General features: G+C 41.6%; 1 protein-coding gene across 1 annotated transcript in view; it reads left to right on the top strand.

Annotated features, from left to right (window-relative positions):
• The first annotated feature begins 380 nt into the window (after nt 1-380).
• Nucleotides 381-24,589, top strand: part of AQR (aquarius intron-binding spliceosomal factor) — a 112,761-nt gene continuing 88,552 nt past the window's right edge. Inside the window, exons 1-5 of the mRNA XM_080686507.1 lie at nt 381-639; nt 5,276-5,332; nt 10,626-10,666; nt 18,996-19,031; nt 24,225-24,345. Of these exons, the coding sequence (XP_080542633.1) occupies nt 565-639; nt 5,276-5,332; nt 10,626-10,666; nt 18,996-19,031; nt 24,225-24,345 (330 nt within the window). The 5' untranslated portion in view covers nt 381-564. The remainder of the gene's footprint in view (nt 640-5,275; nt 5,333-10,625; nt 10,667-18,995; nt 19,032-24,224; nt 24,346-24,589) is intronic.

The following is a 24,589-nucleotide window of genomic DNA, read 5'->3' on the forward strand; positions in this document are numbered from 1 at the left end:
TTTGGTGATGCTTTCATGGATATATTACTGAAAACGGGTCAACTTTTACTCTATGTGCAGTTCATTGTAGTCAACTTAGATATCCAAGAGTCTGTTAAAAACAGGTAAAACCAAGACCTTCATTCTCGGTCTGTTTTTCCACTACTGCTTTTTTATAGTTGAAAGAAACATTAAGTCGTCCCACGCCCCTTAATCATACCTAGAGAAAGCCTCGCCAAACACCATCTTTACTTGACTCGCCATTCACCGAGGCCTCAATCCGGCCGGCTGGTGTTTTCTCTGAGTTTGCCGCTAGGGGGCGCGTGCGGAGGAGGTCGAAGCCTTGCCTCTCTAGTCACACCCAACGCCTTCAGAGACTTCCGGCTCAGTTCCGTACCGCTTCCGGGGGAATGTTTGAGCTGCTGGACGCGTTCCCCGCGGGCTGTGAAGGCTGAGGATATCCGGGCCGGAGGTTCTTGCCCTGCGTGGGTAGGCAGCCGCAGCCGCTCACTGGTGAAGTGCATCGGTTCACCGTTGCTCGGAGCGGTCCTTTCTTTCCCACTGGAGCGGAGGGAGAGTGCTGCCATGGCGGCTCCAGCTCAGCCCAAGAAAATCGTGGCCCCTACGGTGTCCCAGATCAACGCGGAGTTCGTGACCCAGGTGCGATTGTGCGAGTCCGGCGTGTGTGCGGGAGGAGGACGCGCTGGGTGCTGGGGTTGCCATGGGGAAAGAGGCCTTCCTGCCCTGCGAAGTTCTCCTAGGGAAGACAGGCATGAAAAGAAAGTTACCGTGCGAGCTTTGTAGTAGAGTCTGTCGTAGGAGCGATGGGTTCACGGGAGAAGGAACACCCTGGTCTCCCTTAGTCTGGCAGGGAGGTTCTTAGCAGAGGTGATGCTGAGCTGGTGGTTGAGGAAGGAGTAGGCTGTTTCTTGGACGTAGAGTAACCTGGCTTTTGAGCGGAGTGACGAGAACCTGTGCCAAATAGGCGCATCTGTGTAAGCAGTCCTGCGGCCTGCGAGCGTTTTTTTAGAACCTGTTCACTGTATTGCCTTGTGAACCACGGTTGGTTTGAATAGGGAAACACAACCCTGTAGCCCTCCGAAACGTTGCTAACCCTCATTCGTTGCGTTGTGTATTGGATAAGAGTGCAAATAGTGCAGTGCAGAGGTTATTACGCACCTGCTTCCGTCTCAGCGGGTTTGCCAGGGCAGAAGCCTTGGAGTCATTTTGAGTCCTCCCTTTCCCTTACCCCCACATAGCTACATTCGAAATAATCTCTTCAATCTGTCTGCTTCGCCACATCTCTCTACCTGAACCCAGGTTGCCATTGATTGCTGCCTGTACCTAGGCATCCTAACCTGCCTTGTCTTTCCAATGGCTCTCCTCCAGCCCATTCTTCATATTGCTGTAGGGGTGATTTTACACAAGTGCAGATCTGGTCATATTACTTACCTTCTTCAGACCTTTAAAGAGTTCTAAGTGTCTTTAGGAAAATGACCGACATGTTCAGAGTATTGTGTAACCTGGCCTGTGCTTATATTCATTTTCCTCTCCCTTTCCTCTCCCTTTCTAACTCTGCCGTGGTCGTACTGAGCTGCATTTATTGGAATGTGCCTGTCAGTTTTAACCTCCTGGCCTTTGGTCATCGTTCCCTCTGCTTGGAATCCTCTCCCTCCCACCTCCCTTCCTTTATATTGTTATTTCAGGATAGTTCATCTTCATTACTTTGGAGAGGCTTTTATTGACAATTTGGACTAGATTAGAGCTTTCATTTTTCATATACCTGCATTTTTTGTAGTAAAAGTCATTTCTTAGTTTCCTTCTCCCATGGAGCTTATATTTTAGAGGGAGGAGCCGGACAAATGAACAGTATAGTTTCAGACAGTGGTAAGTGCTATCAGGAAAATGAAACAAGATGTTGTGACAGGGACTGCGGTGAGGTATGAAAGGCAGGAAAGTCCTCTCTGAGGTGACGTTTGAGCTAAGACCTGAGTGCAAAAAAAAAAAAAAAAGAAAGAAAGAAAGAAAAAGAGCTAGTCTTGGGAAGAGCAGAAAACAGTCCCAGAAATAGCAAGTCAAATGGTCTTACCGTATGAAGGTAAAGAAAGCCAGGATAGCAAACATAAGAAGTAAGAAGGAGAATGGTATGAGATGAGGACAGAGAATGTGTAGTGACCACATCATATACAGTTTTGGAGGCTGAGGTACAAAGTTTGGATTTTATTCTAAATATTGATTTTAATTGCAATCCAGTGAATAATTTATCAGAAAGATCACTGTGGCTAACTAATTGAATGGGGGTAGGAGAGCAAAAATAGAATAGGGTTACCATTTGGTCCAGATAATGATGATCACCTCTACTATTAAAGATGAAGTCGACTGATATACTCTGAAACTAGGCAATAGGTTTGTGAAGGGATGGAAGAAGAGACAACTTGAACATAATTTGAACATTTGGACGAATGATTTGGACACATACTGTGATGGGGAAGCTGGGAAAAGAGAAGGTTTAGTGGGGAATGTCAAGATTTCTGTTTTGGCCATGGTAAGTATGAGATGCCTGTAGACGTTCAGTTGGAAGTGTTGACAAGGCTCTTGAACGTGTGAATCTAGAACGTGTTGGCAAGTTCTGGGTTTGAATATTAATTTCGAAGTTATTAATTTAGATGGTACTTAAAACTGTAGGATTGACTGAGATGTCCTACAGAATGTTGTTTGTAAACATATGCTATGTATCGTATCCTGCTTTAGATTGTGAGAACTGAGGCTAGGGACTGTGTCTGCTTTACTCCCCTTGCCCTGCCAGCACCTAGCGTTGTATTAGGACACATTGTGTGATGGGTATGTATGTGCTGAAAGAATGAGTGAATTAATGAGTAAACATACTGGCGCATTACGATGTGGTGAGAGGAATGAACATTCTCAGCAGTCTTGGGCCATGATAGCAAACATTAATGCTTACTATTTGACAGATAACTGTTTTGGGCTCTTAGGCTGCAAAGATGAATCAAATGTGATCCTTGTCTTCAGGGAGTTCACAGTCTGTGGATTGAGACTTTAAGAGACTTAAAGAAGTCATCATAATTCAGTGTGATAAATGCCAGAATAGAGATGTGAGGGAAGTGCTTTGAGAATAAAATTTAAAATGATTACACTTGTCTAAGGAAAGAATTTTCTTATTGAGAAAGTGCCATTAGAGATGGAGTCTAAAACAATAATAGGAAGGTGGGGAAATAGGTGTTCTAGGTAGAGAGGACATTAGGTGGTCCTGCTTTTCTGCCCCCCCCCCCCGAGCCCCTAAAACCTGACCAGAGAAGGTGCTTTTAAATTATTATTGAATGAATGAGATGTAGAGGTTAAAATTTAGTTTTAAGATTATATATTTAAACTTTGACCTTACTTTTTTATGCCACTATATTTTTACTTATTTTATATCTTTCAAGATTTATTTTTAACAATCTGTGCTGTCATAGCTATACTAAGTGGAGAATTGGAAGAATTCCTATTTCACATGAGACTAGAGAGTGTGGGGAAGGGCAGTATGTTCCTGGAGGTAGAGATGTCTGAGAGGTCACAGGTTAGACCACAAGGAAAAGGTGAAACTCAGGAAAGAAAGAAAAAAAAAGATATGATAGATGCTTAATAAATGTTTGCTAGATCTTTAATGAAGTAGAGATGTATAGTAAACAGTTTGGATTAGATGATAGGATCTACATATTTATTTGCAAGTCCTTAAATCCAAGAAAACAGATCAGGTTCAGTTCTCTTTTAAAATATATATATATATATCTTTATTGATTTCAGAGAGGAAGGGAGAGTGAAAATGACATGGAAACATCAATGATGAGAATCATTGATTAGCTGCCTTCTGCATGCCCTTACTGGGGATTGAACCCACAACCCCGGCATGTGCCCTGACTGGGAACTGAACTATGATCTCCTGGTTCATAGGTCCAAGCTTAACCACTGAACCATACAGGCCGGGCTAGATTCGGTTCTTTTAATGATACGATGTTAGGAAAAGATGGCTGAGTTTTGTGATGCCGATATGGAGCAGAATGAGGAAGTGAGAATACCACAGAATAATCGGGGATAAAGTGTTTTCTTTTGGGTTGGAAGGTGATTGATAATTTGGGAAAGTGTCCTATGAGTGGGGTATTACTATAATGTTTTTGAGACTTTCTCAGGCTCAATGTTTTCGCTGCTTGGGAGGCTCTTTAAATGTGTCTACTGTGATAGAAACTTAGCTCTAGTAGCAAAGAAGACATAGGTCCCATCTCTTAAGTGTTCCAATTAAGTGGGCAGGAAAGATAGATAAGCAAGCAAATAATAATACAGAAAGACAAGACTATAATAGAGTTATTTATAAAATGAAGAGAACAAAGAATCAATTGGTCACCATCAGGTAGGGTTGAAGAAGGCCTCATAGAAGAGGTAACATTTCAGATTTTACTTCATTCATCCATTCATCAGTTATTATTTGAGTGTCTCCAGTATGCCAGACACTGCCTAGAATTGTTTTAGAAATATACTGAGTCTTTGTCATTGCCAAAGTTTTCTATTTTTCAAGAGATTGTAGCTTAGGTTCTTTTTTAAAAAAACAACAGTATCTAAGTAAGACCATGTTGTTTCTTATTATACAGTTTATCTAAGTAACTGGATACATTGTAGATATGTGTGTAAAATACACAATTTCTAGGTAAAACCCCATATGCTGAAATATAACCTGCCAACTCTTTTTTGTTGTTGTTGTTTGTTTTTTAACCTACCAATTCTTATTCTCTATAATAATCCACTGATAAACTACAATTTTTTAAAGGTTTTGTTTAGGTGTGTATGGGATGGGTATGTACTAATAATTTAAAGGTTTATTTTATAAATTAATATTCCCAAAGATTTTGATTCTGGTTTTCAGTACTGGCTCAACTGTTAACTAATTGTAATATTGGGCAGCTCACTTAATCTTTCAAGACCTGGCTTTCCGTATCTCTGTGCTGAAGATGTTTGACTATGGTTGTTCACTTTGCTCTGTTGTTTCGCTGTTGGTGGTTAAAGAGTGTGTTATGTTTTTTTAAATCACAATGGCAGGTTGCAGTGCAGGGCATTAATGGCATTTAGTGGTTTGTGGCAAAGGCTATGAACTGGCCTACAAGCCCTATAGACCCTTAGAAGGTAGAATTATTCTGTTCCGCAGTGTCAGTCAGTGCCCTGTTAAGAAACAGTTTGTTAGTGAAAGATCTCAGTATCAGTCTATGGTATCAGTCTGACTTACTGTTTATACTGTTTACTTTTGCAGTTGGCATGTAAATACTGGGCTCCCCATATCAAGAAAAAATCACCTTTTGATATAAAGGTAAGCGTTTTGAGTTTGCAAAAAACTTTTAAAGGTTAAAACTACAGTTTTCTAATTATCAAACTAATATTCATATTAGAAAATTTGGAAAATATTGAAGGTACACATAAAGAAAATAAAAATTACTACTCAGAACCTTGGCTGGTTTGGCTCGGTGGATAGAGTGTCGGCCTGCGGACTGAAGGGTCCAGGGTTCGATTCCGGTCAAGGGCATGTGCCTTGGTTGCGGGCACATCCCCAGTAGGGGGTGTGCAGGAGGCAGCTGATCGATGTTTCTCTCTCATTGATGTTTCTGACTCTCTGTCCCTCTCCCTTCCTCTCTGTGGAAAATCAATAAAATATATTTAAAAAAAAATACTACTCAGAGATAACCTCTACTATCATTGTGTTGAATTTCCTTTAAGCTTTTAAAAAAAAATGTATGTGGGTTTTCCTGTTTAAGATTCATGGATTGTTTTAAATTTATCATTATTATAAATGACAATGTAATGAAAATCTTTGTAAAGATGCAGAAATTTTTCTACAACTTTTTGCCAGTTAATTTAGAATAGAATCTATTGTTTTCTCTTTTATTTTTAGGTTGGTGAACTGAGATAAAGATCGTTAATGATGGAGGAAGTGGGAGTTTAATGTAGAAGATAGATGACTAAGGACTAGTAATAGTCAATAAGGAAAGGGAATGGACTTATGATGCAGTTGATGCAATTTAGAATAAATGAAAGGAAAAATTTCCTAAATGTAGAATTAACTCTCATTGAAATAGGTTCTTAAAGAGAGATCTTTAAATAAAATAGGGCTGACCTTTTACATGCCATTTAACACGTAATGAAGACTTGGTTTTAGGCTTTGCCATTATAAATTGAATTGTGTTGTTTAAGGTACCCTTAGTCCAACTTAACCCCAAATTTCTAACATTATTTAAGCTTACATATTTTAAATAATATTTTGTTTTGTCATCAACCCCATTTTATTCATCAGGAAGGTATTAATATACATGGCATATATTAGTTATTCTTAATTATCAGCAAGGTTGCTTTCTCTTATTATATGCTGTTTGTATACATGTTTCTGTTTCTGTATGTTGGGTATGGCGGTTCCTAGGAACATTTTTTATTAATAACAAAAACATCTTGATGACATTACTAGATTGAGTTTAACCTAATTATATTTAGTTGTTTTTTTTTAGAAATTAAATTTATATCCAGATTGTTTTAATTAACACAATAATTCCAGGTGAACTTACATATGCCTATTTAGAAGAACTTTATTACGGGTTGGTATTTAAGGAAGATTATGCTCTTCACTTTTATTATATGATTTGAATTTTGATAAAAAGGAAAGCAATAACAAAAAATCTCATATAAATTGAATAAGACTTGCTTGCCTCACCATCCCCCTCCACCACCCACATTTATTTAAAAAATATACTTTGAGCAGTTAAAAGACATTACAGTTACCATCCTGTCCAATAAAGACGGAATATGCAAATTGACCGTAACTCTGCGACAAAGATGGCGACGCTCACAGCCAATAAAGAGGAAATATGCAAATTGATGCGATGAGGTGGGAGGCGGCTCTGGGCAGAGCGAAGGCGGAAAGGCGGCTCTGGCTGGAGTGAAGGCGGTGCCAGCAGCCAGGGGAAGGAAGGCCTATTCTTGCATGAATCTTCATGCATCTGGCCTCTAGTAAAATCCTAAATAATAAAAGTAATATGCAAATTAACCATCACGCCGCTACACCAACAAGCCATGCCCACAAGCCACGCCCACCAGCCAATCAGGAGCAAATATGCAAATAAACCCAACCAAGATGGCTACAGCCACAGAGAGCAGGAGGGAGGCTTGGGTTTCCCTGGCAATGGAGGAAGCCAAGCTTTCCGCCTGCCCTTGCCAGCCTAGGCCTCCACTCAAGGCTACAAAGTTTCAATGATAGAAGATACATAAACCTAAACAGAAATGGCGGCAGCCACGGAGCTGGAAAGAGCAGGAGGCTAGGGTTGCCCCCGGTGATGGAGGAAGCCAAGCTTTCCACACACCCTGGCCGGCCCAGGCCTCCGCTTAAGGCTACAAAGTTTCAATTATAGAAGATACATAAATGCCAAAAAAAATGGCTGCCACCATGGAGCAAGCAGAGGCTTGGCTCCACTCCAGGCTACAAAGTTTCAATTGTAGAAGATAAATAATCCCCAGATACCAGGGCCTCTGCTTGGGTCGCCAGGGGGAGTGGCCGGCCTGCAAACCACCACAGTCCCTTCGCCCAGGCCGCCCCATGCCCCAAGGGAACCCCCACCCTGATCCAGGACACCCTTCAGGGCAAACCAGCTGGCCCCCACCCGTGCACCAGGCCTCTATCCTATCTAATAAGAGAGTAATATGCAGATTGACCATCACTCCAACACACAAGATGGCTGTCCCCATGTGGTCAAAGAACCTGCCCCCATGTGGACACAAGATGGCCACCACAAGATGGCCAGCAGGCGAGGGAAGTTGGGAAGGACCAGGCTGCAAGGGAGGGCAGTTGTGGGCGATCAGGCCAGCAGGGGAGAGCAGTTGGGAGGGACCAGGCCTGCAAGGGAGGGCAGTTGGGGGCAATCAAGCCTGCAGGGGAGGGCAGTTAGGGGTGACCAAGCCGGCAGAGGAGGGAAGTTGGGAGCGACCAGGCCTGCAGGGAAAGGCAGTTGGGAGGGACCCAGGCCTGCAGGGGAGGGCAGTTAGGGGTGACCAGGCCTGCAGGGGAGGGCAGTTAGGGGTGACCAGGCCTGCAGGGGAGGGCAGTTAGGGGAAAACAGGCTGGCAGGGGAGCAGTTAGGCATCAATCAGGCTGGCAGGGAGTGGTTAGGGGCAATCAGGAAGGCAGGCAGGCGAGCAGTTGGGAGCCAGCAGTCCTGGATTGTGAGAGGGATGTCCAGCTGCCTGTTTAGGCCGGTCCCACTGGGATCGGGCCTAAACGGGCAGTCAGACATACCTCGAGGGGTCCCAGATTGGAGAGGGTGCAGGCTGGGCTGAGGGACACCCCACTCCCCCGTGCACGAATTTCGTGCACCGGGCCTCTAGTAAAATAATAAAAGGCTAATATGCAAATCAACCAAGTGGTGGAACAACCAGGCGCTATGATGCGCACTGACCACTACGGGAGAGCTGCCCCCTGGTGGTCAGTGCGCTTCCATGGGCTCACACCGCGGCAGCGCTAAGGCTGTCCAACTGACGTCTTAGGCCCACTCCCCGCCATCAGTTGGACATCTTCCGAGGGCTCCTGGACTGCGAGAGGGCGCAGGCCGGGCTGAGGGACACCCCCGCCTCCCTGAGTGCACAAATTTCATGCACCAGGTATCTAGTAATAATATATTATACCGTGTTAAAGCACTTCATAATTTTACAGTAGGGATTTAAAATTTTTTTTTAAATATATTTTTATTGATTTCAGAGAGGAAGGGAGAGATAGAAACATCAGTGATGAGAGAGAATCACTGATTGGCTGCCTCCCAATGCCCCCCACTGAGGATCAAGCCCACAACCTGGGCATGTATCCCTGATCGGAATTGAACCTGGGACCCTTAAGTTCGCAGGTCGATGCTCTATCCACTGAGCCAGACCAGCCAAGACTCAGTAGGAATATTTTTTTTCAGTTATCACTAGTACTACTATTACTTCTACTGATAACTATTAAAGGCTCACCACGTGCCAGGATTTGTACGAAATTCCTTGCATGCGTTGTCTTATTTACAGCAACCCCTTGGGGTACTTTGTATTATTAGATCTTTTTTGTGCCCTAGCCATCAGCAGTGGAGATGGGTGGTTTGAACCAGGCTTCCAACTCCAGAGCCTAAATTCTTAAGTATTACACTATTCTGCCTACCCTAACCTAAATAAATAGAAATTCTGAGGCTTTATCATTATTTATTTGGAAAACTGTAACAAATAGCATTTGCTTCCATTATATCTTTACATTTTTAATTTCCTTTCTTTCTGGCTTTTGAAAGCACATTTTACATTAGACTGATTCTGTTAATATTTATGCACTTTAAAATTAAGTTTTAAAAAAGATCCTGATCTTAAAAACTTTTATTTTCCCTAGAAATAATACAAATAAATAGTTTTTAAATTAAATGTATTGGGGAGACATTCGTTAATAAGGTTCTATAACTTTCAAGTGTATATTTCTGTAATATATGATATGTATATTGCATTGTGTGTCCATCACCCAAGGTCATATCTTCTCTGTCACCATATATTTGAGCCCCTTTACCTTTTACTACCACCCCCTATCCTGTGGTAACCACCATACTGTGTTGTCTGTGTCTATGAGGTTTTTGTTTGTCTGTTTGTATTCTTTGTTCATTTGTTGCTTTCTGTTTTATATCCCACATATGAGTGAAATCATATGGTTTTTGTCTTTTTCTGACTGACTTATTTGGCTTACCATGATATTCTCGAAATCCATCCATATTGTCATAAATGGAAGTATTTTATCTTCCTTATCGAAGAGTAGTATTTACATATATATATGTATCACTTTTTTTAAAATCCTCACCCAGGATATGTTTTTATTGATTTTAGAGAGAGAGTAAGGGGGAGAGAGAGAGAGAGAGAGAACTATCAGTGTGAGAGGGAAACATCTATCTGTTTCCTTCCATACACGCCCAATTGGGGATTGAACTTGCAACTTAGGTAAGTGCCCTGACCAGGAATTGAACCCACAACCTTTTTGGTATAAGGAACAATGCTCCAACCAATTGAGCCATCCAGCCAGGGCCTTATCACATTTTTTTGTTTTTTGTTTTTGTTAATCCTCACCTGAGGATATTTTTTCATTAATTTTTAGAGAGCGTGGAAGGGAAGGGGGTGGCAAGAAAGAGAAATAAACATTGATGTGAGAAAGACACATCAATTGGTTGCCTCCTACACGTGCCCCAACTGGGCCAGGAATCAAACCTGCGACCATAGTATATGCCCTTGATTGGGAATCAAACCCTTGATACTTCAGTGTGGGGCCAACACTCTAACCACCAAGCAACATGGGTCACCACATTTTTAATCCAATCACCCATCAAAGGACACTTAAGTTTGAACATGTAATTGTAATGATTCTTTCTAGGGCTCTTTTTATTATTTATGTTTCCTACTATTTTGCTTTCTGTTACCACATTTTGAGGAAAATGATGGGATTATGAAAAATTTCAATGGCAATATTTTATAGCTTTCTAAACCAAAATATTTTGTGTAATTCTCAGTAAATTTAGGGTCTGAAAAAATGTTGTTTGATATAGTAAACATTTTTATATTTTTAATAACAGGTCATTGAAGATATATATGAGAAAGAGATTGTCAAATCAAGGTAGGAATGAGTTTAATTTTCATATATAGGGATTAGATGGGACTAACTTGGATCTTATCCTAACTTCTTAACTGAATGTGATCATAATTAGAATTTTCTTTTCTTTTTTTGATCTGGTCATCAGGGAAGTGGTGACTAGAAAACTTTAATCTAGCTGCTTAAGAGTCATAAGGGTTTATTTTGTTTTTGAAGGAATGTGAGGGAGAGTAAGTATGAAAATTATTTCAATTCAACTAGTACTAACTTTCTTATTTTCTGATTAATCTTTTAAATGTTTATTTAAAAAATTTTTAAAGTAAAACATAAATAATAGTTAAATATAAAATAGTAAAATATGTGTTTGATATATATAATAAAATTTTTTGAGCAATATACAGAAGGGGGTAAATATAAATAAATCTTCTTTCCTGTCCCTTAACCTTCAGTTTACTTATTTGTCTGTATATATGTTCCAGTCTACTTCCACTCCAGATTTTATTAAATAAGAAAAATTTTATATTCTACATACCATTCAGCATCATGCCAAGAAAAACCCAACACCATGAATGCATCTTGGGTATATTTCCATATCTGCACTTGTAAATATAAATTCCCAGTGCGTATTATAAAAGGATAGTTGACTAAATTTGAAATAGAAGCATCTATGTTGTGAATGTCACAAACCTTATAAAATCTCAGATTTGATATTTTTCATGTGTTGAGTTTTATGAGGTAAATTTTGCTAAATTCTATAAAGGCAAAACCATGGCAATGCCAAAATAAGAGACTAGTTATTTCGTTTTAATTGTTTGGTGAGCCTGCAGACATAAGCAGGACCAAAGACCATGTTAAAAAATTTTTGAGGAGTAAGGGGAAGCCAGTGAGAGTTGTAAGCACAATGGTAATATTTTTTAAGGAGAATTTAGAGGGGGTAAGAGGCAGGGAATTGGTTAGGGGAATATAATAGTAGTTAGGCTTAAGATAATGATGGCTTGGATTAGTGTGGAAGGTTGGGATGGAGAGGAGTTGCCAGTTGGGGAGAAAAGTGAGGAAATGGTTGATGGTTGGATTGGTGAGTGAGGAAACAGGAGGAATCAATGATGACTCCAAAGTTTTGGACTTAGCTTGCTAAGTGATTATTGGTGCCTGTTACTGACTTTTGTTACTGTTGGAGTGGGATTGGGTGTTGATCATTAGATCCCTTTGGGAAGTGTTTAATTTTTGTTGCTAATGAGCCATGCAGATGGAAATGGAGAATAAGCAGTTGGGTATGTAGGTGAGGAGCTCAGAAGAGAGGACTGGGTTGAGCCCACTTTGTATCAACCACCTTTTCAATGCTAAGGATACAGCAGTGACTGTGGCAGTTGAAGTCTCAACTTATGAAGCTTACCTTCTAATTCTTGATATACAGATATATAATATCAATAGGTAGTAAATGCTATGGATTGAAATTAAGTGTGGTAAAAATTCAGTGACAAAGGCTGCTATTTTGGATTGAATGAGCAGGCAAAAATCTTCTAAAGATAGGAAATTTGAGCAGATATGTATAACATATGACTTGTTGGTCTGAGGGTGGGTACGGATGAAATTGCCTGAGGAACTTAACTAAAGATGACCAGGTAGATAAATTCAAGAATCCTTATTTCTTCTATATTAAGGGTATACCAATCTGAACATTATCTTGAACTTTCAGAACTGGTTCTCTGCCTCTTTTCAGAACAGGCTTTTAATCCAGTGGATAGTAATTGCTTATGGTTTTGTTTGTTTTATTTGGACCTTTGTTCCTCAAAGATAATTTTTGTATAACTAAAATCTGCCAGTGATTTTTAAATTATATAGACTTTGACTGCATTATTTTAAATTGCTGAAACAGGTAATCTTCATCAGTGGGGCTCACTTAGATTTACCATGGCACTTTGAACAGCCATATTCACATCTTTTACACATTTTTAAATATTTGAATACAAGTGAAATTATTGCATTCTGCCCCCAAGTCTCCAAGTTCAAAAAGTTAAACACACTTTTAAAACACATAAACTGTAGTGCACATTTAAAAATTTAAATGATTATTTTTTAGACCAGTGCCTTGTGGAAGCTCTGTTGCTGTGTTATGTGCTCGTAGCATCTTCATTATTGGGGAATGGCTAGATGTTAGATTTATTAACTTGTTTGTAGTCTTTCAAAATAGGCAGTTTACAGCCATAAGACACTCTTAGTATTATACATTAATATTCCTGTAATATTCATTTTTGGCACACCAACCCTATGTCCCTAAGACCCATCTTGGCAGCCAGTACATTGGCAGTGTTCTGTCTTGGTGCTTTTGCACAGTAAAAACCATGGAATTAGTCAGTTCTTAACATTCTTATGGTACAGTGATCATGTTTAGGATCTCAGAATTAGATCTTAAAACGTCATATTGCCTGATTATCCCTGTAACATGGGGTATATTATACGATTCAATTTGCTATCCATTATCAAATTTGGCAAGCTTGTCTTAACATATTTTTGTGTGATTTTACAGTATTAAAAATAATTGTTACTTCTTGAGTGCTTACTATCTGCCAGATTCTATTCTGAGCATCTTGCATATAGTAGCTTGTTTATACTTACACAACCCTATGATAGTGACATTTTTCTCATTTTATGAGTGAGGAAAAGGAGGTACCGAGAGGTCAAATAACCAGCCCAAGTCGTTTCCTAGTAGTAACAGGCAAAGCCAGGTATTAATTCTTATCTCTGACTCTATTCAATACTCTGTTCGTAAATAGGACAGGGTTCACTGCCCTTTAGGATGCTGAGCCAGCACACTTTGCTATGATTATTAATCCTGTTAGGAATTTATCCAAGTGGTTTTTATACTGAAAAAAAAAAGGGTGAGTTGTAGAACAATTTACTTTGACAGTGTTTACATTTATTTTTATTTAAAATGTTTAAATCCCTTTACTATGAAATATAACAGGAAAGAGCATAAAACAGAAATGTATAACTTTCTGAATTATTATAATTCATAACCACCACCACGGTAAAAAAGAAAGAAAAATTGTTAGCATCCCAGAAGCCCTTGCATGCCCCTTTCCTTTACCATTTTAATATGTAAACTAAAGGCTTAGTGCACGAATTCGTGCACGGGTGGGGTCCGGCCATCCCGGCCCCAATCGGGGCGGATCGGGGCAGGGCCTGTCAGGAGGAGGAGATGGCGTGAGGTTGGCCGGCTGGCCCACCTGGATCGGGGGCCCGATCAGGGTCCCAGATCCGGGCTGGGCCAGCTGGGGGAAGGGGTTATGGGCAATTGGCTGGCGGTCCCGCCCCCAATTGGAGTTGGGGGGCCAATTGGGGGTGGGGTCGGCCATGGGGAGGGGCTGTGGGTGGTGGGCCGGCTGGCCCCACCCCCCAGTGGGGTGGGTGGGGGGTGCTGATCGCGGGCCAGTGGCCTGGGGGAGTGGCCTTGGGTGGTTGGCTGGCTGGTCCTGCCCCTAATCGGGGTTGGGGGGCCGATCTGGGGTACCGCTGGGTGGGGGAGGGGCTGCAGGAGATTGGCCGGCCAGCCCCACCCCCTATTGGGGTGGGGGGTGTGATTAGGGGCTGGCCAGCATGGGGAGGGGCTGGGGGTCTATCGTGGTGGGGCAGGCTGATCGGGGGCGTGGCTGGCCGGGGGGCGGGGAGCGTTTGGCTGGCAGGCTCCACTCTTGATCAGGGTGGGAGAGTCTGATCAGGGGCAGGCTGGCAGGGGGTAGGGACCGTGAGGTTGGCCGTTGGCCCCACCCCCTGATTGGGCAGGTTCGCTGGCCACAGTGGGTGTCATAGCAACCAGTTGTTAGGTCATTATGGCCGTTACGGTAGCTGCCTTTTTATATATATAGATATGCAAATTGAACACTATAGTTTTGCTTGTTTTTGAACTACAAGTAAATAGAATCACACAGTATGTAATCTTTTGTGCCTGGCTTCTTTTGCACACAATTATTGTATTTTAATCATCTATCTATACTAATAATAGACAAATATGTAAGTTGACCGTACGTCCGCAACACCCACAACCAATCAGGAGTGAGTATGCAAATTAACCAAACATAGATGGTGGGCCTATGGGCAGTGCACATGTATGCAGGTGTCAAGCGGCCGGGGGCAGGGTGGGATGCCCACCTGCCCTCCGCTTAGCCAGGGCGGTGTGGCAGGTGTCCCTGGGACCCTGCCTGCTTCGAGCCTGTGGCCAGCATGTGCCCTCGCCAGCGCCGAGCGGCCGGGGTCCCGGGGACGCCACTGGAGTGTCCGGTCCTGTCAGCCCAGCCTGGGGGCGGCTGGAGTTCGCAGTCCTTTTGATTTGTGCAGCCCCTTGACCGGAAGCGGAAGCCCAGAGTGTGGGGAGCACCAGGAATGCTGGGAATTGTTCTGGTGGCAGATGCGTTGCGAGATCTCCTAGACCCGTGGTCGGCAAACTGTGGCTCACGAGCCACATATAGCTCTTTGGCCCCTTGAGTGTGGCTCTTCCACAAAATACCACGGCCTGGGCGTGTCTATTTCGAAGAAGTGGCGTTAGAAGAAGTTTAAGTTTAAAAAATTCGGCTCTCAAAAGAAATTTCAATCATTGTACTGTTGATATTTGGCTCTGTTGACTAATGAGTTTGCTGACCACTGTCCTAGACACTAGAGCAAAGTGAGCCTGGAACAAGTTACTGTTGCGGGTGGGGGATGGAGGGAAAGCAAAGGTGAGAGACATAAGTTAGGTCAGAGTGTCGAGGAAAAATTAAAGCGAAGATATCCTATAACTTCTAGGAAATCCCCACCAGTGGAGCAAAGGAAAAAAAAAGACCTCTATTATTCTGTGAACACCAGACCAAACTGGGTTGGGGTCTCAGACAGTTCGCTCATATGATTGCAAAGACAGACAGAAACTCCCGGATTGGAGAGGGCTCCCTTGAGGGCTCCCAGATTGGAGAGGGTGCAGGTCGGGCTGAGGGAACCACCCCCCATGCACGAGTCTTTGTGCACTGGACCCCTAGTTTAACAATAAATCTGGAAGTAGGTAAACCAGAAGTCTGTAATGTCAGGGCCCTTCTCAGCCTTTTAACAATGTATTTGTTGGCTTTCCCTGTGTGGTTGCAAGGGGGCTTCCGCAGCTCCAGACCTCATGTTTTCATACAACCATAGCCCAAGAAAGGAAGCAGGGACAATTACAGCAGCAATAGAAGATCCCTTTGCACACCCCTCTTTTCCTTATCAAATTTAATGAGCCAGTTAACTAGAGTTAATGGACCCAATTTATTGTACATAATTACTCAACTTTAGGAGTATTTAATGAAATTCATGTTAAACTCTTGGCACAGAGTCAGGCAGAAAACCTGCTCTCAATAAATATTGATAACAAAAAAACATAACTATCCCTTTAAATTACTTATATTTGTTATTGTTACTTTTAGCTTTTCATTCTTATCTTTAAATGTCTTCTGACATGATGTCTAGTCTTAGACCCATTTTATATCTTATATGTACACCTTTAGTTAAGTTCTTCAGTTATCTGTCTCAGAAAGATTATTGGCAGAAGCATGAAACTCCACATTTATGAATACCACCAGGATTACTATTTGCTTTATCTTGACTTATTAGGACAGATTTTTCGCTTCTCCTGTCACCCAAAAAAATAAATTCGCCACTCTGTCTTTTGTACATGAGGAAACAGAGTCCTAGAATATTTGAAAGATGTTGACAGGGTAACACTGAATCCAGTGACTAGAATACTTACCTATCTATCTCATGAGCCAAGATTTTCTTTCCTCATCATTGAGGTCCTATTTGTGCCTGCAGATGTGAGGCTGCAATTACGTGCAAAGGGTCACTTTGTGAGTTCTCTTGTCCAATCTGCAATTAAAGGGAAATGTCTGTAGCTGGAGATCTAGAGGGTGTCACATAAGTGGCTGTATTTCTCAGTGGACTGGCTGGCTGTGGCAGCCAATACATTGGCAGTGTTTTATCTTGGTGCTTTTGCAGAGTAAAAACCCTCATCTCTCTCTCACTAAAGTTCTATGACATTGCTTACTTAGTGAAACTATTTAAGAGATAGAAATAGGTGGAATAAGATTTTGACAGGGCAATGGTCTCTTAGGGTATTATATATTCACTAGGGGCGCAGTGCACAAATTCTTGTACCATGAAAGGACTGTGGTACATGAGGCTATGGTGGGCACAGGGCGGGTCTCAGCACATCCTCCACAGCCCTGCCTGGCCCCTCCTGCTGCGTCCCCCAGTCCCTTCTTTGCGAGCAGCGGGTGTGAGCAGTGGCTCTGGTGCCAGCTGTGGATGCGAGCAGGGCTAGTGTCGGCCCCAATTGCCCCTAGGAACAGGGAGGTGGAGAAGCTCTGAGGGGTGATTAGGGCTGGCAGCTGCCGCTCACATCCACTGATGGCGCCAAGCAGTTTCAAGCAGTGGCTCTGGTGCCTGCAGCGGGTGCAAGCAGGGCCAGTGCTGGCAGCAGGTGTGAGTGCTGGACGGGACCACAGTGTGCAGGAGCAAGGAATTTTCAGTAACCACCACAGGCTTGCCCTGATGACAGCACCCAGCGTGCTGCCTTGGTCTGGGGCCCCCACTCACCTAGGTGCTCCACCATCCCGCCGCAGCCTGCCCACCATGTTCCGAGCTCTGCTGCCTGCTGCTGACGCCTGCATGTTCCATGCATGCCCCCTGGTGGTCAGTGCATGTCATAGCGACCAGTTATTTTATTGTTCTGCCATTCGGTCTATTTGCATATTAGGGTTTTATATATATACTAGAGGCCTGGTGCACAAAATTCGTGCACTGTGTGTGTATGTGTGTGTGTGTGTGTGTGTGTGTGTCCCTCAGCCCAGCCTGCACCCTTTCCAATCTGGGACCTCTCGAGAGATGTCCGACTGCCCTCTCACAATCCAGGACTGCTGGCTCCCAACTGCTCGCCTGCCTGCCTGCCTGATTGCCCCTAACCGCTTCTGCCTGCCAGCCTTATCGATGCCTAACTGCTCCCCTGCAGGCCTGGTCGCCCCCATCTGCCCTCCCCTGCTGGCCCGGTAACCCCTAACTGCCCTCCCTTGCCAGCCTGGTCACACGTAACTGCCCTCCTCTGCCTGCCTGGTCGCCTCCAACTGCCCTCCCTTGCAGGCCTGGTTGCCCCTAACTGTCCTCCCCTGCAGGCCTGGTCACCCCCAACTGCCCTTCCCTGCAAGCCTGGTCACCCCTAACTGCCCTCCCCTGCAAGCCTGGTCACCCCAACTGCCCTCCCTTCAGGCCTGGTCCCCCCCCCCCCCCCAACTGTCCTCCCCTGCCGGCCTGGTCATCCCTTACTGCACTCACCTGCCGGCCCGGTCACCCCTAACTGTCCTCCTCTGCTGGCCCGGTCACCCCTAACTACTCTCCCCTGTAGGCCTGATTGCCTCCAACTGCCCTCCCTTGCAGGCCTGGTCCCTCCCAACTGCCCTCCCTTGCAGGCCTGGTCCCTCCCAACTGCCCTCCCCTGCTGGCCTGATCGCCCACAACTGCCCTCTCCTGCCGTCCATCTTGTGTCCACCTGGGGGCAGCCATCTTTGACCACATGGGGGCGGCCATCTTGTGTGTTGGAGTGACAGTCAATTTGCATCTTACTCTTTTATTAGATAGGATATATAGATAATTCATTTAGTTTTTAAAGCCAGAGGCTATTATCCAGTGTCAGAGTCCTGGTCTACCTACTTTGTTTCTAATATACAAAATGATAAAACTAAATTAGTGGACCTTTGGACCTGCCTTTGGAGAAATACCCTGAATTACAGCATGGTTTATTCATATAAAATGAAATACTTGTATTAAAAAATAATAGAGATAACTGATAATTGCCTCCACAATTTTGTAATATTTTAGACTTAATGTTAAGACTACAAAGCATGTGAAAAGTCTGATTCCCAGACATGGTGAAATATACATGTGTTTCTTCTTTTTAAATGAAAGAGTGTTGGTCATTTTTAAGAAATTGAAACATGCAAGCATTTGTCAATTTCAATCCAATATTATGAATATCAATGAACATTTGTGTTTTGATTAGATTTATTTGGCTGTGAATCTCTGTGTTTAATATATATCCTGGTATGTCATGGTGCTGATTGTGTTTCTTACATGGGAACTTGTTACTGTTCTTTGGCAGTTTTTAAAAATTAAACTACTCTGAAACAAAACACAAACCAAAAAATCTAAAAGCAAAATTAGCTTTTATCAGTGCATATCTATTAGTAAGTATGATTATTGTGATATGTGAATCAATTAAAACATCTAAAATACATCTATACTGATAAATCAGAAATGTTTATATTTTCTATTTAAATATTTTTATTATTTATTTTTATAATTTTAGGTTTGCCATCAGAAAGATAATGCTCTTGGAATTTAGGTGAGTTAAAAGTCTTTACTTTGATGAAGTTAAATATGACAGTATGATTTAACATTTAGATAAAATTTTTATACATTTCTGTGAGTGGTTAAGAAAATAATTCTAAATTTTTGAAGATTTGTATTGTGATTTGCTTATTTTGGAATATGTATATGATATCCTTTGTTTTCAAAGATGATGCTACATTGTCATTATAAATAGCATTTTGAATTGTTTCTCAATAATTAAGATAGTGTGTGCTGAGCAGTTTCTGAACTCTTACTTGGTTCCACTAGTCATTAGTGTAAGTAAATTGGAGTTCATTCTATAGCCATTTTTTCCCCTTCCAAGCTAAATTCCTGTTACCAAGGCAGCCTTGTTCTAACCTAGCCACTTATAAATATTTCAGACTAAAGAGAATGTACAATTTTTAGATCATGAAAGTAAATTAGGTTATATTTCAACCAGGTATGGCCTGTAGGCTGGAAATAAAAGCCAGAGTTGTTGTTTATGATAGTAATATTTACCATTTATTGAATACTTGTCTTGTACTAGGTAGGCATAATGTTAAATATTTTACATACAGAGCTCTCATAGCAACCCTGCAAATTCAGTATTATACTTTACATTTAGTGGAGGAAGAACCTGAGATCAGAGAGATGAAGTAATTTGTTGAAGATAATGCAGTCAAGTAATTGGCAGAGTTGGGATGCCAATGTCTGATGTCAAAGCTCATTTTTCTGTTTCTCTACGCTACCTTGAGGTTTAGTCTGCATCGGAGGTCAGAGTCTCTCTTTTAACAACTGTTACTGTCTGTACAACACTGATTTGATCCTCACAAACAAATGGCATGAAGTAGGTGTTCTTACCAGTTTTACAGAGAGAAATTAAAGTTTATAGTTATGGATTAACTAGTAAGTTGACTACCTACTATAGCCTAAGAAATGTGTTGTTATTGAATACTTGATCTCATTTAAGTATTCAATGCTTAATTGGACCTGCCTTTGAAGAGATACCCTGTAACTACAGTATGGTTATTCATATAAAATGAAATACTTCTATTAAAAAAACAATAAAGAGAGATATCTGACATTCCCTCCACAATTTGGTAATATTTTAGACTTAATGTTAAGACTAGAAAGCATACTGAGGTTACTAAATAACCCCAGTAAGATCTTTCTTATTTTATAGAGGGAAATACTGAGGCTAGGAATTGGACCCATCTGGCCCTTAGGTTAATAATGCCCTTTCCATCATATTATCTTTCAAGAAGACAGGAAAAAATCAAGAGGATGCTGATACACAATTAGGATAAAACCAGAATTCTATGATCCTGGCAAATATCAGATACCAAAGCATTGTAGGAACTGAAGGAGAAAGCAACAGAACAGACCGCAGGCACCAATGACAGTGAATGATTTTTAATAACTGAAAAACTGGTTACCTTTCAGGGACTTTTATATCATTTCTATGTGAGAATGCAAATTGTGAACCAAGCAACTACAGAGCAACAATGAAAGAGTGAAGATCTTAAAATCTTCTCAATAAAAAGACAGATTACTCAGAGAGGAAGAAGGAAAATAGATTGAATGTAAAATTCTCAATTGTAATGATAGAGAAGATAATAGAGTAAGATTAGTAAACAGAAAAAAAACCCCTATCAATCTAGAAAGAATTCTATAACCAGATAAACTGTCATGAAATAAAGATATTTCAGACACATTAACAGACTATTGCTAACAGAAATTCTAATGACATAATTTAGAAAGAAGGAATTTAAATTTGTAAGAAAGGAATAAAATGATTCTTCATGCATTTTTTAAAATAAATCTTTGTTGTTCAGATTATTACAGGTGTTCCTCTTTTATTTTCCCCATAGCTCCCCTCCACCTGATTCCCCACCCCACCCCATGCCCTTACCCCCCTGCCACTGTCTTCATCCATAGGTGTAAGATTTTTGTCCAATATCTTTCCGCACCCCTCACACCCCCTTCCCCCTGAGAATTGTCAGTCCACTCCCTTTCTATGTGCCTGATTCTGTTATATTCACCAGTCCATACTGTTCTTCAGATTTTTTATTCACTTGACTTTTAGATTCACTTGTTGGTAGGTATGTATTTGATGTCATTTTGTTGTTCATAATTTTTATCTTTACCTTTTTCTTCTTCTTCCTCTTCTTAAAGAATACCCTTCAGCATTTCATGTAATCCTGGTTTGGTGGTGATGAACTCCTTTAGCTTTTTCTTGTCTGTGGAGCTCTTTATCTGACCTTCAACTCTGAATGATAGCTTTGCTGGGTAGAGTAATCTTGGTTGTAGGTTCTTGCTGTTCATCACTTTTAATATTTCTTGCCACTCCCTTCTGGCCTGCATAGTTTCTGTTGAGAAATCAGCTGACAGTCATATGGGTACTCCCTTGTAGGTAACTAACCGTTTTTCTCTTGCTGCTTTCAAGATTCTCTCTTTGTCTTTTGCCCTTGGCATTTTAATTATGATGTGTCTCGGTGTGGTCCTGTTTGGATTCCTCTTGTATGGGGTTCTGTGCACTTCCTGAACTTGTAAGTCTATTTCTTTCACCAGGTAGGGAAAGTTTTCTGTCATTATTTCTTCTAATAGGTTTTCAATATTTTGCTCTCTCTCTTCTTCTGGCACCCCAAAAATTCGGATGTTGGTACGCTTAAAGTTGTCCCAGAGGCTCCTTACACTAGCTTCATATTTTTGGATTCTTTTTTCTTTTTGTTTTTCTGGTTGGGTGTTTTTTGTTTCCTCATATTTCAGATCTTTGGTTTGATTCTTAGGGTACGTTGATCTACAGTTGAGTTTCTGTATATTCTTTATTTTAGACAATGTATGCTTAATTTCTGACTGGTCCTTTTCCATTTTTTTGGCATTCTCATTAAGATCCTTAAAGGTCTCACTAAGTTCCTCAGCGGTTTTTAGAAGATTCTTGAGTAACCTTATAAATGTTTTTCTGAACTCTATGTCATCCAGTAGTTTGCTTTCCTCCATTTCTTTCATTTGTGACATGTTTCTTTGTCTCCGCATTTTGCTGCTTCCCTGTGTTGATGGAGTGGCTTTGTGTGGTAGGTGACCTATAAGGGCCAGTAGCTCAGCCTCCCCAATCACCTGAGGTGGACGCTTTTGGTACACCCCTTTGTGGGATGAGTGCAAAGTCTTGGTGTAGTTAAGCCTTGATTGCTGCTGGTACACTGGGAGGAATTGACCTCCAGGCCAATTGGCTATGAGGACCCGCTGTGTCTTTAATGGAAGAACTGCTGCGCTGGAGACACGCTTATGGTGCAGAACTTGTTTCCGTGGGGCTTTGGTGCTCACTGAGTCTGCCTCTTGAATGTGTCACTTATGGATGTGAGGAGTTGAAATATTGTGTCTCACACGGACCACTAGGTACACTGGCTTCTGGATCTCCAATGGGGTACAGGTCAGCTACTGTCTGAGGCCACCCAGCAGGAGCTACAGGAAGAGCTATAGTTTTCTCCTCTTTGCTTGGGGTTTGGAGGTTTTGGAGCTGTCTGACCCGGGCTGCAAGTTTGCTAGGTTAAGCTGCTATAGGGCAGGCCATTTATATGCTAAAGCCGCTGCTTGGAGCTTGGGTGGGTTTGTAGGTTGTGCGGGGCGGGGTCTCAGGGCGTGACTAGGCTAGGGCGTGGCAAACGGTGATGGCTGCCAGTTAGCCGGCTCTGCGTCTCTGACTGTGTCCCCGCGTCCCACACTCCAGCGCAGTAAACAATTATTCCTGCGCTCAGCCCTGCAAGCAAGCCACTCTCATTTTCCGACCCGATGGCAGACAGTCCAGCTTCTCCCCGTAGGAGTTTGGGTCTCCTGCGTCTCCCCAGAAACTGGAGTTTGGAGTAATCGGGAACTTGTCTCCCTTCAGGTTGAAAAAGCAGCGCTCCCAGTTGCCCGTCGCCAGCCCGATTCGCGCGCCTCTGTACCTCAGCTTTTCAGTGCTTGTGCACGTCTCAATGCTCTTTTCTCTTTCCTTCTAGTTTTAGAACTTCCACTCAGCCAGCTTTCCCGTGGTTCTGGGTGATAGACGTTTTGTCTTTTAGTTGTAGTTTTAAAATTGTTGTGCGAGGCAGCAGTTTAGGTGTTTACCTACGCTGCCATCTTGGATCCTCCCATGCATTTTATTTATGAAAGAGCACTTTAGTTTCTAACTTGAAGCCTTGACCATTATTTTGAGTAAAATATTCCATATCCAGTTTCCTCGGTTCTCACATATTAAGCAAGAAGGATTGCTAAAGATAGAGTCATGGAAATACCAATGTGAGCAAATCTTTGAAGCATAGAAGTAATAGAAAAGTTATAGCGCATAGGAGAATCTAAAACACTTAATTGTCTGTGTGTGTGTGTGTGTGTGCACTCATGCACACGCAGGTGTAAGTGATTAACGTTATGCATGTGGAATGATTTAAAGTAGGAACAACAAATCCTGCTTTTCAAAAATTAGTGCTTTAGATCAGCAGTCGCCAACCGGTGGTTCGCGGACCACTGGTGGTCCGTGAGGTCCAAAAGGTTGGCAATCGCTGCTTTATAGAGTACAGCCCAGTACAGTAATTGATGCTTATAACTACCCTGCATAAGAAATGACTAAGTTATGTTTTGAGAATCAGAAATATGTAATTTGATTAAGAATATTTTCAACAAGGTCTTAAAATAAGAATTTTGGCATCTTGAGGGGAAAATTCCAGTTATCTTGAAAACTGACTTATGTTGAATACCTCGTAAATTAAATATTACAAAGACTCTTGATTGTTAAGTATCTTTCTTATGAAGTCACTTGGTTCTGATAGGAGTCAGGGTTAATTCTCTATTACATTTCTCTCTAAAACTGCCCATCATATCATTTTGTTTTAAAACTGACATTTGTCAGATATTTTTATTACTCTACAAAGAGCCTTAGGTAAAGGCATACCGAATGTTCTCGTGGTGATAATTACATGTCAGTAACCTTTGATGTCTTCCTATTTGAAATATAACACTCTCATTCTCCAAAGCTGCATTTGCTATACATAAGTTTGTAGTAAGTAGCAGTGACCTATTTTACAAGTAAATTTGTGAAGGTTTCTCAAATTATAAATATAGAAATTCGAAATATTCTCAGAAAGTTGTAAATAATATGCTTTTCAGGTGAATGACATATTACAAATGTCAGTAACTAAAGAAATACCCTCTGCCTTTCCACTCTTCACAGCCAGTACCTTGAAAATTACCTCTGGATGAATTATTCCCCGGAAGTGTCCAGCAAGGCCTATTTAATGTCCATCTGTTGTATGGTGAATGAGAAATTCAGAGAAAATGTCCCTGCATGGGAGGTAACAGATTTAAGTTACTTCATACTGTGCTCACTTAAAGCCATTGCAAAGTAGCAGAACTTTTTACTGGTACTAAATAATGTTTTCAGAACAGAATTTTGCCCAATAATAAAGTAAATGTTGAGAGAAAGAATAGATATATTAAAAAACATTAGGTTTCATTTGGTTTCAATATTTTCTTCAAACTAATTTACTATTAATTAAAAAATTATGAATGTGGAGTTATTTTTCTGCTTTGTGCTTA

The sequence above is a fragment of the Plecotus auritus genome, assembly GCF_963455305.1.
Source record: "Plecotus auritus genome assembly, chromosome: 1".
Classification (NCBI taxonomy): Eukaryota; Metazoa; Chordata; class Mammalia; order Chiroptera; family Vespertilionidae; genus Plecotus; species Plecotus auritus.